General features: G+C 53.8%; 2 protein-coding genes across 2 annotated transcripts in view; one reads left to right on the top strand and one right to left on the bottom strand.

Moving 5' to 3' along the window:
* Positions 1–8,561, top strand: part of ADORA1 (adenosine A1 receptor) — a 33,128-nt gene extending 24,567 nt beyond the window's left edge. Inside the window, exon 3 of the mRNA XM_061185517.1 lies at positions 7,426–8,561. Within this exon, the coding sequence (XP_061041500.1) occupies positions 7,426–8,065 (640 nt within the window). The 3' untranslated portion in view covers positions 8,066–8,561. The remainder of the gene's footprint in view (positions 1–7,425) is intronic.
* Positions 8,562–10,839: 2,278 nt separating this feature from the next.
* MYBPH (myosin binding protein H) lies at positions 10,840–18,189 on the bottom strand. Its single transcript, XM_061183727.1, has 10 exons — positions 17,988–18,189; positions 17,746–17,880; positions 16,827–16,994; positions 14,339–14,427; positions 13,764–13,959; positions 13,442–13,581; positions 12,662–12,821; positions 11,278–11,414; positions 10,942–11,128; positions 10,840–10,856 (listed from the first exon to the last, which is right to left on the bottom strand). The coding sequence occupies exons 1-10, from the start codon at positions 18,187–18,189 to the stop codon at positions 10,840–10,842; spliced, it is 1,431 nt and encodes a 476-aa protein (XP_061039710.1).
* Between the last annotated feature and the right edge of the window lie 11 nt (positions 18,190–18,200).

Below are 18,200 nucleotides of genomic sequence, written 5' to 3'. Positions count from 1 at the left end.
TTGCAGAAAGATGCAGACATGCTCCAATACCCTACCCAGCCGCATGCCCAGTGCCTTGGTGACAAGAAACAGGGACAGCCAGGCCTGAGGACCCTGCCCTGGTCTCAGCAGTTCACAGGACACTTCATCACCCCTGCCCTCAAACAGAGCCATGTTTAGCCTTTTCCAAACCCATCCTGTGGATTCTCTCTCTCTTCTTCTGAGTCAACACATATTTATTAAGAGTCTGGTCAGTCCTCTCATCCCTCGAGGAGGGAGTTCTTTGTGATAACTACATTCAATTTTTCCTGCTCCAGCTTCACTCCTGAACCATTGGGATCTAACCAGGAACGTGGAAATGGCTTAGGTGTTTACAGCTGAGGGCTTTTAATGCCAGGAATTGGTCACACAGGTGATGAAGAATCTAAGAAGTCATATAGGGGATAGTGAGGTAACTCAGACATTAGCAACAACAGGAAGCTACCCCTAGACTAAAGGGCAAAGGAAGGAGGTGCTCCTGGAGCCCAGGGGCTACAGGGGGCTAGTGGAAGCTGAAACCATAGAGGGCCTGGCTGGTGGGAGGTAGGGCCAAGGAAGAGATGTAACCGCTGCCTGAGACCCATCTGTGACAGAGAGAGGGGGGTGGAAATATCCTTCCACCTCCTCCCTCCAGCACTCCAATGCCTTCCATGAACCCAGTGACCCAGGAGCTTGGGAAATGCAGCCTGCAGGGGTCAGCCGCCCTCCCCCGCGACTCAGAGCAGGGCAGGGCAAGGAGGGGAAGCTGAGGACATACAGCTTCAGGACCAGCACACTCCAGTCTTGTTTGTACAGTGATGGAGCAGATTATCTGAACACCTTCCTCCGTTGGTCAGTTCTTGGTCCACCAAAGAGAGTTTTTGCGTATCTCTATGCCGCCCACCCCCCTTCTCTTTTCTCTGTCAAATGCATCTTTCCTGCCTAGGTCCCCTGGTCTGTTCACCACCTAATGGCATTCTGAGCTTTTCCTGTTCTAAGGAGGCTTATTGTTCATGTTCTCAGAGTCAGCCTAAAAGTCAGTCCCCAGTGGTGTCCAGGAAGAGCCCTCCTGTGAGGCTGTAGGCAGACAGAGGACACCCCTCTGTGCAGTCAGGCCTCCAACTGGATTTGATCCAGTTGATTACCTATGAAAGGGGCCTCTTCATGAAGCAAAGGACCAATGGAGAGCTCAGGCAGGCTCATGGCTCCTGCTGGGGTTTAGCTTGAGATGGAAATGCTGCTCCTCTGGAAGACTCTGGGGAGGCTAGTTCTGGCCGGGGTGGCCTCTGCTGGTCTCACAGTATGCAGGGACAGAGCTGGGGCTCAGGGCTGCCATAGATGTGCTGGAGGCTGGCTGGTGGCCTGGTGGCACTTGCTCATACCTCTCATAAGAGGCCCTCATCAGAGCAACCTTATGTCACAGGGCTTAAGCAGGGGACCAGTAGTTATCTGACTTAGCAGCAGATCCCCACAGCTTCTAGCCCAGTGGGGAATGAACAAGGGAAAGATTTTTTCCATCCAGGGCACTGTAATTGCTTCTAAGACTTCAGCTATGCCTTTCTAATCTGACTGTCTCTAATTGAGCACCTACCATTTAATCCTTATCTGTGGTTCCCTGACAGGTACTCACATGGTAGGTCCTCAATTAATCATGAATGATCGAATAATTTTTTTTAATTTATCATTTTAATTTATTTATCATTTATTTATTTATCATTGAATAAAATGTATTTTCATTGAATAAATCATAAATGATTGAATGAATGGATATATGGATTCATGTATCCATTTTTACGTCTATTTACTCATTCATTCAACAAATAATTATTGAGCACTTTTCTAGGTACTGGGAACGCAGTTGGTGAACTTGCAAAATGAATCTCTGTCCTAATGGAGTTACATTCCACTGGAGAGAAACAGATAAATTCCTAAACACCTACATATTTATATCTATATTTAATCGAGAGAGGAAGCAGTTGGGGGGTAGATGAATGGATTCAGAGAGTCAAGAAGTGATAAGCTCTATCAAGAGAATTAAAAACGGCAGAAGGCTACAGAGTGACGGGCTTCTTTTGCAGGGTGGTCAGGGAATCTCCTCTGAGGAGGTAACATCTAAGCTGAGATCTGGATGTGGGGGAAGGAGCCTTACCAGCCCTCTCAGGGAGGTGAGCAGGAAGTGCACAGTCCCCAGGTGGGAGGTGCACACAAAGAAGTGTCCAGCAGTGTGGTCTGGACTTCCTGAGTGAGTGCAACAGGATTGGGAGTAGGGGAAGGGCCCCTGGCCAGAGAGGGGTCAGGGTCAGGGTCAGGGAATGGCCCCACTCTCCCTTCAGTGGTCGGGATCAAAACATGAGAGTCATCCTGATGGTGCTTTCTCTCACCTGGACACCCAAACTCAGCAACAGGTCCTGTTGGCTCTGTTCCCAAACACACCTGACAGCCAGGCACTCCTCCCCACTCCCCACTGCCACCCACGAGAGCTCACCACCTCCCCTATTACCTGGATGGCTGAAATACGCTCCCCATGGTGTTCTTGCTTTCCCTGCTGCACACAACACACTCTCCACACTGCAGCCCGAAGTATCTTTTAAAAACAGAAATTAGATATTACTCCTTTGCTTACAATGGCTTTCCCTGCACAAGAATAAAACCTTGGAACCTTTCGTGTGACCTGCCCAGCCCAGGTGGCCATCCCAGACCACATCTGTGACTGCCCCGCCCTGGCCCTTGCCTTCACTCTCAGGAAGCCCCCACTAGCTGCTCTGCTCCCTGAGCCACTCGGGCCTCAGGACTTTGCCTGCTGGTACCTCATGGCTGGTTGCCCTTGGTGGTCATGTCCCTCTCGGCTCAGTGTCTCCTCCTCAGAGAGGCTGTCCTGAGCACGCACACAACCTAAGTCAACAGCACTCTATGCCCAGCCACTGGCCCTCAGGGTGTCCTATTTCTTTAACTTGGTAGGTCTCAAACGATCTGTTTATTGGTTTATCCCCTGCCTCTAGAATGTTACTTTCCTGAAAGCCTGTTCTCTTTGATATTCCTGAACCCGGAACTTGTAACCTGGCACCTAAAAGCCCTCCGTGAATATCTGTTTAATGAATGAAAGGGAGGGTGCCTCAGCTGCCTACTTGCCCCAGCACTGACGACTAAACAGCTGAGCAGATCATGAACAGACCAGTCCGAGGGCTACGAAGAGGTTGGACTTGGAGGGAGGAGGGAGGCTCCCAGGCAGGCCTGCTGTCATCTTCAGAGCTGCCCAGTCCGGGGGTTACCTGAAGCAGGGGAGATCCACCGTGACTCCCTTCTTCTGTACTGGACCTCCACCCTCTGAGCCCCCCTTGTCCTCCATCTTCCCAGAGTGGCAGAGCTGGGGTCCATCATGGGCTTTGGACTAGGACAAATCTCAGTCTTAGAAATTCCATCTCTACCTCTTACTCACTGAGTGACCTTGGACATGTTTCATAATCTGAATCTCAGTTACTGCGATTAGAAAATGAGAATAATAATCATCATAATGCCTAAGTCACAGGGCTGTCTATAAAGTTGGTGCCAGCATGTGAAAAGCATCAATAAATGTTAGCTTTTATTAGCATTGTTATTATTACTGTCAATCAGTTAACGATTATTTTTGAACATCCCCCTCCCTTAGCCTCCAGAACCTCCTCCTCTCCTATGGCAGCCCTGCCAGGGTGTCCAGGGAAGTAGCAAAGGCTTCCTCTGCCTTTCCCTATTTGGGTACAGGATTCGTAGCCCTCCTTCCCTCATTTTGACCTCTAAACCACACTTACTTATTCTTGCAGTAGCTATATTATGAAATACTTGTCTGTTCAGCTAGGCCAGCTCTTGGCAACAGGAGACTCTTCTACCTCTTTCCTTAAGCTCTCCCTTTTCCTCTTGGAGTCTCTGCCGCCCCAACTACTCTAGGTACCCAGTTTTTTCATTTTTCTCATCATCAATAAGAAGATACTGACAAAGTAATTCATGCTATGGAGTCAGTGTTATCTTGGCTTTAAAAATAACACACAGGGCGATTCTTAACCCAACGGAACACCTCACCAATGGGGGGATTTTATGCACTGTGTGGGAGCTACAGGAGGGGGCAGGGCTCTCCCTGGTTTCTTCAACAACATCTTTAAGGAGCTGCCTGCCCTGCTTGTCTGTGGACAGGGCTCCACTTGGTGTTCCAGTGCCTCCATTCTGTTGCTTCCTCTTTGTCTGTCTGAGACTGCACACTCCTGAGGGCAGCCATCTCTCTGGCTAGCTCTCACAGGGCTGTCTATAAAGTTGGGGGTTATGAGGCCTTGGACCATGACTTGGTGGGACAAGTGTTTGTGGCACATTCAGCACGCCCCACCCCATGTGCACCCTAGGACTTGCAGCCTCTGCTTCTCTTTCCCACGTGTAGGGAGAGGTAAGTTTTTCTCCCAGCTCTGAGAGGCAGCCCTTCCTGTGAGAGCCTGCCCTACCTCAGCCAAGGTCCTGGGTCCAGCCCTTTCCCACCATGGAGAAAATAGCAAGAAAAACAGATGAGAACTGATACCCTAAGCTGCAGGGTCTGCTGGGACCTGGCCCGGAGGAGCCCCAGGAAAGCTTTAACCCCGGGGCTCCAGGCAGTTGGGAAGGGTGAGGGGAAGAGAAAAGGCGGGCACCTCTCTAGCTAGAAGTTACCTCCTCCTTCTCTGTCACCTGGGACACTGTCAGAATTCACCTCCTCTCTTGGTGGGTCATCACTGCCCAGATGTGGGTCCTGGGCGAGATACCCCCTCCCCTAGTCCTCAGGCTGGACGGCAATACCAGAGGTCACTTTGTCTACCCCCCTTTCTCTGGGTGGTACCACCTTTGAATAGGGTCTAGACATTCCCATTTTAAAGCTTGTAGGAAAGGGATGTTCCCAATCTGCCAGTCATCCACATCTAAACAACCCACAGTCAGCCTGGTGCCCTGAGGAGAGCTGGTCTTGGAGTCAGGAGATGTGGGCAAGTCGTTGCCCATTTCTGGACCTCGAGTTCCTAATCTGTAAAATGGGATTCCATTATGCGCTGTACTCACCTCACAGGGTGGTTACGGGGATTACCTGGGACATGAATGTAAAAGGGCTTTGTAAATGATAAATATGATGTAAATCATAGATGTGATGGGCTATGATAGGGGGTGCCTGGCCCACATCCTTCTTTCTGCAGCTGCAGCTCCATTGGGCTCTGCTGAGGCTCACCACAGGGACCTGCCCCCCTGCCTGTGACAGCTGTGGCAGAGTACCTTAGCCTTTTTTCTCTTTTGATAGAATGACCTGCGCTCCTTTAGTCTCACCCCATAGACTTGCCCAGAGCTTCTTTCACTATAGGACATGTGGGAAGCACTTTAAGCTCATCAGAAACAAACCTTGAGCCAGATGTTTACAGAGCCATTAGGCTGTGTTTGCTGAGCATCTAGAGATAGCAGGGTTCCTCAGGTGCGTGTGTTTTCAGGGGCTTGGAGGGTTAGGAGCTCAGGCACAGGAATGTTGGTGGCGTGCTTACAGAGCATTTCACATATGTTAGCTCATCTGAAGTGGGTCCCACAGTCTCACTTTACAGAGGAAGAACTGACCTAGTAAGTTACAGACCTGGGGCCCAGATATGGATCTCTGACTCCAAAGTATGCACCAGGCTGGCTATCCTGCTGGGGCTTCAAGAGGTGGAAATAGGCTTTAGTTACAGCAAGAGAGCAAAGATTAGATCTAAGAAAACTTCAGGAAGGCAGAAGCAAACTGGACAGATTTCAAGGCCCCTTGGAGCTTTGGGGACACAAGGACCCTATGATTACAGAGTAGGGGATGGGGAACCACACTGAAGGTGTTGGAGTCATCTAGGGGCCTCAGTTTCCCCACTGGAATGATGAGATTGGAAATGAGGTCGCTTCTAGTGCTTGCTTTCTAGATGGGGTGGGGGTGCGGTCCAGTTTCTCCCATCCCTCAAATCATTCCCCTTCCCACTCCTGTAAAGCCTTCAAGGAGCAGTGGGCTTTGGTCCAGGGTGAGAGGGACCTTAAGAATCACTACTGTGAAGGAGAATGCCGCAGATTCCACAGGCACGGGAAGAAAACGGAGTCAGAGGGAGGCCTCCGCCTTCACACCCGTGGGTCTCAGTAGCTGTTCACATGCTCAGGAGGGCACTCCATCCATCTCAGAAGCTACATTGGAAAATAACAACTGGGCAAGCTGCTGGGCTGAGCCAGCTCCTCAGCACAGAGCTGGGCGGGCCCCGCCCTTGGCACTAGCTCCAAGGCCAGTGCCTGGGCAGAGGACATTCTGGCTGCCGGCTGGATTGGTTTAAAGGGAAGTGGGGAGCCCCCCCTTGGAGGGGCATCCCCTCAACCCTGGGGGCAGGGGTGGGGGAAGAGTCATGGCCCATGGGCAGCCTCATCCATTTTCTGTGTCATCCAAATGTTTTCATCATCTGTGTATGTCATGGCATGAAAAAGGTTGGTAGCTCTGCCCCTTGACATCGTCCTGCTTATTTCCTTCAAAGGACATATCACAACCTCTAGTTGTCTTGTTTATTTATTTCCTTACTTTTGTGTTATCTATTTCTTCACCCAAAATGTGAGCTGCATAGAGGTAGGGATTATTAATCTTACTCCTAGCACAGAGACCAATGCCTGGAACAGAAAGTACGCAAAAATGAATGAATACACCGATGTATGCATGCATAAATGGGAGTCCCTTGCATGTAGTCCTCAATGAACATCAGTTTTCTTTCCTGAGAATAGTTCCCAATTAGCTTGGGGGTGGAGAGCTGGTTCTTGAGATCAACCCCTCAGGAGATAAGCACTGTACATGACTGAAAGGGGAGGCGAGGTAAGGATGGAGGTGGGAGATGGGGGCACTGGCAGAGATGGGACACAGCCAAAAGGAGGGGGTGTGGGAAGGCTTTTTATTATAGTGTGTCAGCTGGCCCAAGGGGAGGGGTGGTTTGTTAATCACCTTGTTGTGTGGTCAGTTAGGAAGCATAGGACATTGCTGCCACCCTCCATGTGGTCTTGGGCAGAACACGTGACTACTCTGAACCTCAGTTTTCTCAGCTGTCAAATGGGCACTCATTCTGCTGGTGCTTTTCTACCCCATGGGAACTGTCACAAAGCAATGATAAGGTCACCAGTGGGGGTGTGCCAAGCACATGTGAGCAATTTTTACTTTGGTAATTTTAGTAAAACTCCTAAAGGAATTCATTTGTTGTTTTCTTCTATGTTTTTTCCCACCCTCAGCAGTAGACATGAACCAGTGCATTGCAAGTTCTGGCCTAAATTTTAGATCCCAAAGACTTGACCCTCTAGCCAAAGACAACCACCTCCCCACTCATTGGGCCCTGGCTGAGCAGGGGCCTCCTCTTAGAGACCCCCAGGGGCTGGGTGAACTGAGGAGGGGGCCTCACACTCTGCCCTCCTCTCCCCCAGGTACAAGACAGTGGTGACTCCCCGAAGGGCTGTGGTGGCCATCGTTGGCTGCTGGATTCTCTCCTTTGTGGTGGGCTTGACACCTATGTTCGGCTGGAACAACCTGAGTGCAGTGGAGCGGGCCTGGGTGGCCAATGGCAGTGTAGGTGAGCCCGTGATCAAGTGCCAGTTTGAGAAGGTCATCAGCATGGAGTATATGGTCTACTTCAACTTCTTTGTCTGGGTGCTGCCCCCACTGCTGCTCATGGTCCTCATCTACCTGGAGGTCTTCTACCTGATCCGCAAGCAGCTCAACAAGAAGGTGTCCGCATCCTCTGGCGACCCGCAGAAGTACTATGGGAAGGAGCTGAAGATTGCCAAGTCGCTGGCCCTCATCCTCTTCCTCTTCGCCCTCAGCTGGCTTCCCCTACATATCCTTAACTGCATCACCCTCTTCTGCCCTTCCTGCCATAAGCCGAGGCTCCTCATGTACATCGCCATCTTCCTCACACATGGTAACTCGGCCATGAATCCCATCGTCTATGCCTTCCGCATCCAGAAGTTTCGGGTTACCTTCCTTAAGATTTGGAATGACCACTTCCGCTGCCAACCTGCACCCCCCATTGATGAGGATCCTCCAGAAGAGAGGCCCAATGACTAGACTCCACCTCCTGCTCCCACCTGCCCACATCTGGGGCATCTCAGCCCAGTCCTCACCTCCCTACTGTCCCGCTTGTCTCCCTTGTCTCCCTGACTCTTCCCTACTGGGCATTGGGCTGTGAGTGCCCGGCACCTCGAGGTCCTGGAGGAGTTTTGGGAGGGCAACCCATGGGGAAAGAACCAGGTAACCTGAGGGGAGGAGGAAAGCGGCTTGAGCCTCCCCACCTGCCTGACCAACCCACAGGCAGCCCAGCGCATCAGGCTGAGTGGGACCTGGGGACACTGAGACTGCCAAGGGGCCATGTGGGCCAGGAGGGCAAGCTCAGGTCCCATGGCGGGCAGGGAGGGGAGTCTGCTTGTCTTAGGTGGTAGTGGTGCAGCCCTGGGACCAAGCTTAAGGAGAGGAGAATATCCCCGCCAAGATGGAGGGAAGGAGAGAAACTAGATGTCCTGGCCTTGTTTTCTCTCCTGTTCTGTAGCAGAAGGTGACCAGAGCCACTGACAGGCAGGAATCAAGGAGCCTCAGTCCCCACCTCCCAGAACCCTGTGTTCCTGGCCATGCTGCATGCCAGGGTGCCTGCTCTCTTTGCCCTGGGGATTCCAGGGTTATACTTGGGAGAGGCCAAAATAGCGAGTCCAGAAATAATTTCCAGTATTTGCTTTATTCTCCACTAGCCCTTGGACCTGAGTGGGGGCTCCGAGCTCTCTGGAGCTAATGTGGAATGGTAGGTGTGGGCCTCAAACAGCCACTGGGAGACAGCGTTGAGCCCTCATTCTTGCCCTGAGCCTCCCAAGTAGGAGACTTGGTGTGTAACTGCCTGTCCTCTGGGCCACCAGCTCTCGGTGATGGGCCTGTGCCCTCCTAGATGACACCCATCTCTGTTGCTTCTGAGCCAGATGGAGAGGAGAGCCCCAGACATGCCAACTCTTGGGAGCATTCTGCCTGCCTGGGGAGTGGATGAAGAAGGGAAAGTGGGCTGCTCTGGTCACGCTGGGATGAAGTGTGACAGGGTGGTCAGGCCAGAGGAGACTACCCTCCTGGGTATATGGGCAGGAAGGTCTTACCAGAATTTAGATACCCTCAGTACCCCTGACACTTAGCACAGTGATCATGGGCTTTGAGGCTCTGTTGCAGCGTCTAGGCCTTTAGACTAAACCCTTGGGGAAGGGTCCGCTCCTGGCCAAGCCCAAAGCTCCTTATACAGAAGAATGAGGGGCCAGGTTCTAAGTGTGAATAGCAACTCCAGACATGATTCCAGGCCCTTCCCTCTCTCAGAGGTGGGATATCCCCTGGCTCCCAGGGCGGGCCACTTGACTAATAAAAGACTGTGAACCCTCATGGAGAACGTACCCCACCACTGTCTGAGGGCAACAAACAACCTCAACAGAGAAAAAGCAATGGTGGGGGATGGGGAGAAGTGAAGAGAGGGGGGACTTGGAGGCATTTGGAGCAAGGAGGGTTCCAAAGAAGGGTGTGTCTGTTCCTATAGTTATCCTCTTAGGGTAGCAAACTCTGCATGTGAAATGAGATCCTAAAAAATCTCACATCTGGAAAACCCCCATGACACTGCAAGCTCCCTCCCACTGGCACCTTCCTCATGGTGTCAGAGGTGGAGACCCCCTCATGATGACACATTTAACACCCCCCTCATGGTGACGCAGTGCCGCCCCCATCATGATGATGCTCATTGTCACAGAGGCCCCTGTACTGTATCACCACACACCTTTATTCAAGTGCTTCTCACCCAGTGTACAACTCTCTGCAGGAGCGCTCCAATCTTTGCACTTTCCAGGGCCCCTTGTATCCAGGAAGCCTGGCCTGGGGCCTGCTAGGCAGGTACCAAGGAGCAAAGCCATCAGTCATCACTATGGAGATGGGGACCTCTGGCCTCCGTGGATCTTGATTCTGGGCCTGGCTGCCCTGAACCCTCAGGCCTGCAGCACCTAGCAGAGAACATGTTTCATGAGCCCCTGCTGTTAGGCAGAGCTGGGCTATACGTGCCCTGCTGAAGAGGTGATATGGGCAGGGCGAAGCAGTACCCCTCTTCCTTTCCCAGGCCTCCTTCCCCTTAGGCCCTCGGGCCCAAAGCCCAGGTCTCAGCTCTGCCCACTGCAGCTCCAGGATACATCCTCACTAGTCCAGGGCCTCAGAACCACCTGGGGAGGGCAGTCAGGGCACGGATGTTGCCCCTACTTTTCTGACTGAGGAAACAGATCCAAGGGAATGCCCTGGCCTAAGGTCATTCAGAGCCAGGACTAGATCCTGTCCTCTGACCATCCACTGAATCCCTTCCACTGAATGCCCATCCCTTCCAGGCCTCACCAGCATCACCCTGCCCTGCAGCATCTGTGGAACACCCCCAGGACTGTGCGTGTTCGTTGCCTGTGACTGCAGATTTGTACTCAGAGCTGGCTGCCCCCTTCCCTTCTCACTCCCACCCCTGCTCCTGGACTCCACCCCCAGAGGCAGCAGAGGGAGTGCATGCAGCCATTTACCTTCCTCCTCATCACAGCCTCCACCAGTGGCTCTTCAGTGTGTGGCTGAGGCTGGGAGAGATCTGAAGGTTAGAGCTCAGGGAGGGGGTGGGTGTCTGCTGGGGACCCGAGTGGGGGGTGAGGGGGCGTGAATGAGTCTCATGCCCTCACCCCAGTGATCCATCTGTCTACGAGGCAGACTCTACCGCCTCCTTTACCCACATTAAGCCATCCTCCCTCTTGGAAAGTCCTTCTGACAGCCTGACCTCGATTTTCACTACCCCTGTCTTGCCTTGATTTTCAGCACTCAGCCTCGTCTAGTCCAGCAGGAGAAGAGGTGGCTTCTCCTGGGCTCCTATCCATTGGAGGGTTCCTAAGGAGTGACCCCTTTCAAGCCCTCACCTTTGACCTCCAGCCGGCAGTCCACAGACGCCTCCCCCAGCACATTGATGGCCTTGCAGGTGTAGACCCCGGAATCGAAGGGGCTGGGTTTCCGGATCTCCAGGGTGCAGACACCTTGCTCAGAGAGGGCGCGGTATTTGGGATCACCCTGGATGTCCATCTTGTTTTTCATCCAGATGATCCTGGGCTGGGGAAGCAAGGTCAGAGGAGAGCTGGGAAGTTTGTGGGCCAGGACGAGGCTCTCGAAGGCCATCCTCAGGCTTAGGGAAAGATGCCTGGGAAGATCCTTCAACCCCAGTGCCCCTGCCCAGGGCACAGCAGGGCCCTGCCCCTTACCTTGGGTGATGCTCGGACACTGCAGAAGAGCTGCGTGCTGTAGCCAGGGGTGGAGGTGTGGTCAGCCAGGGGCTGGGTGAACGAGGGGGCTTCTGAGAAGTCTTGCTCAACAAAGCTTTTAGGTTTGGCAACAATATCTGGTTTTGGGGGACAAAGTAGGGTGAATTTGAGGTTACAGGAGGAGACCTCTTAAGACTGACCTCATCCATTTTCTTAAAATCACTACAGCTTACACTTAGGTATCCCACTTAATCTACACAGCATTCCTTTGCAAGGATAAATTTGTCATCCCCAGTTGACAGATGGAAAACTAAGACCCTTCATAGATGAGGGACTTGCCCAATATCACGTAGTGAGTTTGCGGCTTAAGCGATGGAAGGTCACATGATGACTATGGCTCTCTGAGCAGAGAGCTGGTGGTCTGGAGGAAAATTAAGGGTGGGAGACAATCCATTTCATCCCTGCCTCCTCCTCTGGAACCCCATGGCAGGACCCCAGGCTCCTGGGGTCTTTGGGAAGCCAGGCACAACCAACATGCAGGAGCTTAGAGGCAGAATGTCTCAAAGAGGCAGAGGAAAGCCGAAACCACAGCTGGGTGAGTCACAGAGGGGAGGACAGAGGGGAGTGGGCAGCAAAACCAAACAGACGAGATGATCTTGGCTGAGGGTGGAGACTAAAAACCCAGGGATTCTACATTTCATTTCTGTTTGTCTTTGGAGACTTGACTGGCTTTCTTCTTTTAAACGAAAATTTCTTCCTAATTCTGTGCAGTTCAGGCTAGTGTTTAAAAGAGTGTGCTTTCTGCAGCCCACACAGACTGTACGGGGGAGGGCCTTGGAGCACGCAGGGTGACAGGGAGAAAGGGCTTGGAATTTCACATTTGACGCAAGAGGGCCATGTGTCTGTATAGAGACAGTAAATACCCATATCTCTCTTGTCCATCTTTGTGGTGTTATATTAGGGTCGGGAGTTTGCTTTTAGCAAACTCACCAGTCTACCTGTCCACACACATTGCCCTTCAGAGTAGCTCCCTTGGGATACTGCACAGGAGACCCAATGACTGCTATGATGTTGGCAGCCATACGGCATCTTTAGAATAAGTGCACAGCCTCCCAAGGGGTGCTTCTCATTTGCATGGGTTTGCTCTGATGTGTTAGTTACAATCAATCAACCACATCCATTTCTTTACAGTCACGCCATGTGAATGTGTGTGTGTGGGTAGCTGTGGAGTGGGTGTGGAGAGGGCAGCAAAAGCTCTGGCAAGTGGGCACCCATGAGAAGCACACAGGGAGGGCTGCTGACACACCAAGGAAAAGTCAGAGACAGGGAGAAGGGTCAGCATGGCAAGGCCTAGCTTGGTTTCCGGTCTTGGACCCAGACCCACCTGTCTTCTGGATGTGGGCGAGCTCCTTGGTGACGGCCGCCGAGGCACTGAGTCCACACAGGTTTTCCGAGAAGACTCGGAAGGAGTAAGAGTTACCCACGATGAGGTCGGAGATAGCGCAGGTGGTCGGGTGGTAGCGCTCCAGCACTGTGAACCATTGCTGCAGGGACCCTGGGCCTGTCATCCTCACCTCCCCCCTGCCCTCCCCCTCCCTGCTCCCCCTGTGGCCTCTTCCTCAGAGGGGCTTGTTCCACGCCCCATCCCTGGGAGGCTGAATCATCCAGCTTTGGGTCTGAGGGACTTTAAATTGGGAGAAGGAACCCCTGGGAGAATGTGACCTTGCTGGGGTCCTCAGAGAATTCTAGAACTTTACTGGTCAAAGTGTGGCCCGAGGTCCTGCAAAGTAAGAATCACCTGAGAACTTCATAGAAGTTCAAGATCTCAGTCCCCACCCCAGACCCACTGAATTAAGATCTGCATTTTAGCAAGATTCCCAGGTAATTCATATGCACATTACATTTCCAGAAGCACTGCTCTAGAGCTTGAAGGGCCTCAGAGAGCCACCCTTGAAGTCTTCAGGAGAAAACTGAAACCCAGAGATGAAAGAGATTTGCCAAAAGCCACACAGGGAGTCAGGTTAGTGGTGGGCAGACCAGAGCTCTTCGGTCCATGGACTCTTAGTGGACAGGCCTTCCCAGACACCTGGGCCACTTCTTTCCCCGCAAACCCAACCCCAGTCAGACCTTCCTCCTCCCCGTACTCTGCTCTAGCAGGCCTCACCCCTGTCTTTTTGTCTGCCTTCTGCACTGTGTAGCCCAGGAGCTCTGTGTTGCCTGTGTCCTGGGGTGGTGTCCACTCGAGGGCAGCGTTGCAGCCCCAGACATCCAGTAGCCTGATGCTGCTGGGGGATCCAGGTTTCTCTGTAGGACCAGGGTGTGAGAGAGAGTGAGGGGGAGGGCTGGGCTTGCTGCAAAATCCCCCCACCCAAGATCTGGCTCTTATCACTCTCTCTTGGCCTGACCCCATTGGCCATCAGTTCTGCGGCAGGAGGTGAGGTCTCTGGGTCCCCAGCAAGTCAGCCCTGCCTCTCCTGGCCCCATACCGATCACCAGGATGTCGATGGCTGCCTTGGCCTCCAGGCCTTCCAGCTGTACGGTGAGCTCATAGCAGCCTGAGTCGGAGCGCTGGGCTGAGCGGATGAAGAGGATGGAGTCCTGGTCCCTGGTGCGCACACTCACCCGTTGGCTGTCCAGGGCGTGACCGTTGTGGGTCCACGAGGCCTGAGGCTTGGGATTCCCCTGGGAGGGAGGAGCCCTCAAGGTGAACGCAGAAGGTGCCAGCACCCCCACACCCACTCAGCTCCAGGGATCCCTGTGCCAGGAGAGCTGGCCCCATTGGCCCTTCCGAGCAGAGGTAGCAGAGGCTAGAGCCACAGGTGCTGCCTACAGCCTCATTCTCCGGATGTCCAGCCAGCCCCGGGGCCACCTGTCCTGTTCACCGGCTGGAGAATCACAACTGAGTCATGTGTACAACAGAGGGAGGATGAGGCCATCTTGGTGGATGGGTCTCAGGCAGACCTCCACGGGGATCCTGACATTTCCTGGGCTCCTCTAATACACCTCAGACGGGGGCCCTTATTTCACCCAAGTTCTTAACCTGGGCAGGAGGCATACTCACCTGGAAGGGGATTTGCAGGTTAATCATCTCTCCCACCTGACGGACATAGGTCTGACGAAGGTGGCGGGGAACGCGGATCTTGGGGGCCTCTGCATTAAAGCGAGCACAGCAGGGGGGCTGCTGATTGGAGGCTTCTGTGGCAGGGGTAGGGGACAACTGGAGAAGGCTGCTGGCTGGGTAGGAGGTCTCCTGGGTGTGCTCTGAGGCTGCCTCCTTGTGGACAGGGCAAAGCTCACTCCCCAGATCCAGGGACCAAATCCGCTGAGGCCCTTGGGGACTTGAGAGCCAGGAGGTTCCAGGAGGGCAGGGCCTCCATGGTGTGAACTGGTAGGCATCCCGGGCACTCCCTTGGTGCCCTGACCCTGCCAGGCTGGGATTTGCCCTGCAGCTCTGGTATTCCTGGGCTCCAGATGGGCCCCAGCTGGCTCCCTGGCTCCCCCTGGTGGGCAGCATGTGCTGCGCCTGTGGCCCTGCATTCCCAGGAAGGGTGGCAACACTGTCTTCCCAGTCCCTCTGCCCTTCTGCTTTGAACAGCTCAGGCCTTCAGAGAAGCCCCTGTGAGACCCATTTGCCCACTGCTCTGTCTCCAAGCCATATGGGAGGATTGGGATCTTTCCCTTTTTAAATGAAGCCAGAGCAGACCTACCCGCTTCCTTCTCTCTTACTCCTTCCACTACCTTTCAGTCTGCGGTGGGGAAGTCCTTCCTGACACTTTACTTCAGCCCCATGCTACGGTAGAGAACCACCTTCCTGACTATCACCTAATCAGGTGCAAGGGCATTCCAAGAGAAGCTGCAACAGCCCCTGCCACTATCCCCCTGGGCGGGCGTAGGGGTGGTGGTGGCTGAGGCTCCTCAGTGGCAAACAGGTGGCAGCAGTTGGTCAGTGGCACGCAGGGCAGAGACGGAGGAGACAGAAGGAACACAGTGTCTCTGAGGATTAGCTGTGCAGGCACTTGGCCCTGGGAGCATCAGGCGTGGAATGTTCCAGGGGCAGCTGCAGGGGGCCAGGAATGCTTGGCAGCTCCAGGTGGCTGAGGAGGGACAGCTGAGCAGCTGAGGATTCTGGACAGGGTCCCCACCCTGCCCTGCCCATGAGGGGGGCCTGGCTGGCTGCTCCCTGTTTATTCACAGCCTCCTCCCCTCTTCTCTCCAGGAAATCCCCTTCTCTCCTGCCAGAGGAATTTTAATGGAGTAGAGGGTGCTGAGTCTAGCTGACTCCTTCCGTGTTAGGCCTTGAAGTAGAGGGCCCTGGCCCCTGCAGGCTCTCAGAGTCTGAGATCCCCGGGCCCTCGGGGAAGGTCCAGGATGCCCACCAACCCCACTCCGCAACAAGGAGGGCTTCCTGGCACTCCCAGGCTAGAATCGATGAGTCCATATTGAGCTGCCAGGTGGGACCATGTCTCACCCAGACTCAAAGGAAGGGAAAGTCCTCTGGTTTTGAAAACCACCAGAAAAAGACTCCCTGCTGCCTGGTAAGACATGAACTGTCCTGTGTGGGAGTCAGGTTCTGGGACTGCCACTAATAGGCTAGGTGACCTCAAGGGAGTCCTGGGTGCCTTTGGACCTGCTTGGCTTGGATGGACAAGCCGTAACAGTCTACAATTCTACACTCCCAACCTCCTGGTTCCCACATCTCTCAGGTCTTAGAGTTGAAAAGTATTTCCTTGAATCCAAACTTGACCCCCTTCTGTGGCCGCGAAACGCCCTCTGTCTGGAGGCCTTGTCCAGAATTATGGGGTCAAGACGAGGAGGGGGGAACAAGGAGAAATGTGGAGAAGGCCTCAGGCCACCTGCTGGCCTATGTCTCTTGTCACCCTGCGGCTCTGGGCTGTCCCCAGAGACCTTGGATCAGACCAAATGACTCACTGCCATTAACAGACTGAAACCTGATCAGTCCTGGGAGGGCTTGAGGCTAATGCACCCTACAAATAGAAATCTTAGCAAGGGGACAGCAGCTGGCCTCCCAGGTTCCCAGTGCAGCACTGGCCTCTGGGGATGGAGAAACCTTCACCGGCCTTTTGCAGGGCATTAATCTTCTTCCCACTAGGGACGTGGTGCAGCAAGAGGCAAGCAAAGACTCCTCTCTATTCCAAAATGTTTGGGAGAATCTGGAACCCAGGCCATATGAAATGAGCAGAAAATGAGCTTCCATGGCCGCTGAAGGAATTAAGATTAGGTAGGAAGAATGTAATGACTCTAAGCATTGGGACTCTGAGGCAGGTGACCTGGGGAGCTTGAGCTCTCACTTCTGGAGGTCAGGAAGCTTGGCGGCTGGGCCACTCATGGAAATGGCCTCTTTGACCTCTAGAGGCCCCTTGCTGCTGAGGAACCTGGGACTTTCTTAAGGCAAAACGGCGATAGCAGGTGGCTTGTGCACGTGAGTGTGGGATGGGGGGAAATGACTGCCCTGTTCGCTCTACCCATTGGCCTCAGTTTCTCCATCCATTAGATAAGGTGCCTGGGAAGGGCTGGGGAGCAGGCTTTACCAATGATCTCTTGGATGTGGACAGGCTGGTCCACCACAGCTGGTGGGCCAGCCCCTGCAGAGCTCACTGCAGCCACACGTAGGAAGAACTTGTCACCTAGAGCCAGGTTCCGCACGGTCTGCTGGGTCACCATCATGGGCCGGGAATTCACAGGCACCCACTCCAAGGCTGAGAGAAATGAAGAGAGTGCAAGGCCCTGGCTCCATGGCTGTGGGCACCCTTCTCAGTGGGGCTTCCCTTCTCGCTGATGATCTGAGGAAGCTGACCTCCCTTTCTGGGACTTATTTTCCCTTTGCCTCCCTGACTTCTTGTTGTCAAATGGCATCAAAGACACCTGATGTTAGAACCCTTGAGTGGTGGCCAGAGATGGGTTTACTGAAGCCCAGAGAGGGTTGGACACATTTGCCAAATCACACAGCAAGGTAGGGGCAAAGGCAGAGGCAAGGCTGAACTTGACTGCCACGGAGGTGGATAACAGGATGGTGGCATGAGGAATTTGGCCAGAGCTGCCCGTCCCCTGTTTCTCCTCACTGTCGCTTACAACTTACCCTCCCCCTCAGCTTCTTTTGCTCTCCACCTCCTGCTTGCCCTCCCCAAGCAGGGTCCTCTGAGACTTACCACCTCCTTCATTCTCACAGAGGAGTGCCCCAGTGTCACCTACCCTTTTATCTCTGTTACTCAGAGGCTTCCTGGAGCTGGAGGACAGGGGGCCTCCTAAGGCTGTTTGGACATCCTCCTGCTTTCAGAGGTGTGTTGGTGGAGCAAGAAGCTGTGTGTGAGTGGCTTGAGCGGACTGCTTCCTCTCCCTCCTTCTGTATCTCCCTTTGGACTGACCCAACTGCAGAGTCTGGAAGCTTGTCCCTGCTGCCCTCTAAGCCCACCTCCCCTGGGTGTATGCAGGGCTTAGCCCATAGCTCACCTCCCTCTCGGCGGAGTTCCAGAACATAGCCCTGGAGCCCCAGCTTCCCTAGCCTCTCCGGGGGTTCCCAGCTCACAGTCACCGAGCTGTCACTCACGTCCTCCACAGCCAGCAGCAGCGGGGCACTGGGGACATCTGAGGGAGAAGCAGGGGGAGATAAAGAGGTTCGTAGTCAAAAGCTCTCCCCGCACCACTCTCCGCCAAGTCTGCCTCCCTCCTCCACCTGCCCCGCCTCTTGTCACCTTCACTTGGAGGTGTGGGTTTAGAGGCTGCGGGGGCAGGTGCCTGAGGGGCAGGCTCCTGTGGCTTGGGAGCCGGCTCTTCCCCGGTAGACTTCGGTGCTGCCACTTCTCCAGAGGGCTCTGTGGTGGGCACATTTGCAGACTCAGAGGCAGTCTCCTCCAGACCACAGGCAAGGGCTTCCCAGGTGGCTTTTCCTCTCATTGCAAGGATTG

This window comes from Eubalaena glacialis, chromosome 3 (assembly GCF_028564815.1).
Source record: "Eubalaena glacialis isolate mEubGla1 chromosome 3, mEubGla1.1.hap2.+ XY, whole genome shotgun sequence".
Classification (NCBI taxonomy): Eukaryota; Metazoa; Chordata; class Mammalia; order Artiodactyla; family Balaenidae; genus Eubalaena; species Eubalaena glacialis.
The sequence above is the reverse complement of the archived record's forward strand: the minus strand, read 5'-3'. Positions and strand labels throughout refer to the sequence as shown.

Excerpts from the sequence above, each read along its gene's own strand:
- MYBPH (XM_061183727.1), bottom strand. The coding sequence starts at position 18,189 with ATGAGAGGAAAAGCCACCTGGGAAGCCCTTGCCTGTGGTCTGGAGGAG. Across the intron at positions 11,415-12,661 it reads CGCCCACATCCAGAAGACAG|ATATTGTTGCCAAACCTAAA; the intron begins GTGGGTCTGGGT and ends CCCCAAAACCAG. Across the intron at positions 11,129-11,277 it reads GTGTCCGAGCATCACCCAAG|CCCAGGATCATCTGGATGAA; the intron begins GTAAGGGGCAGG and ends TTGCTTCCCCAG.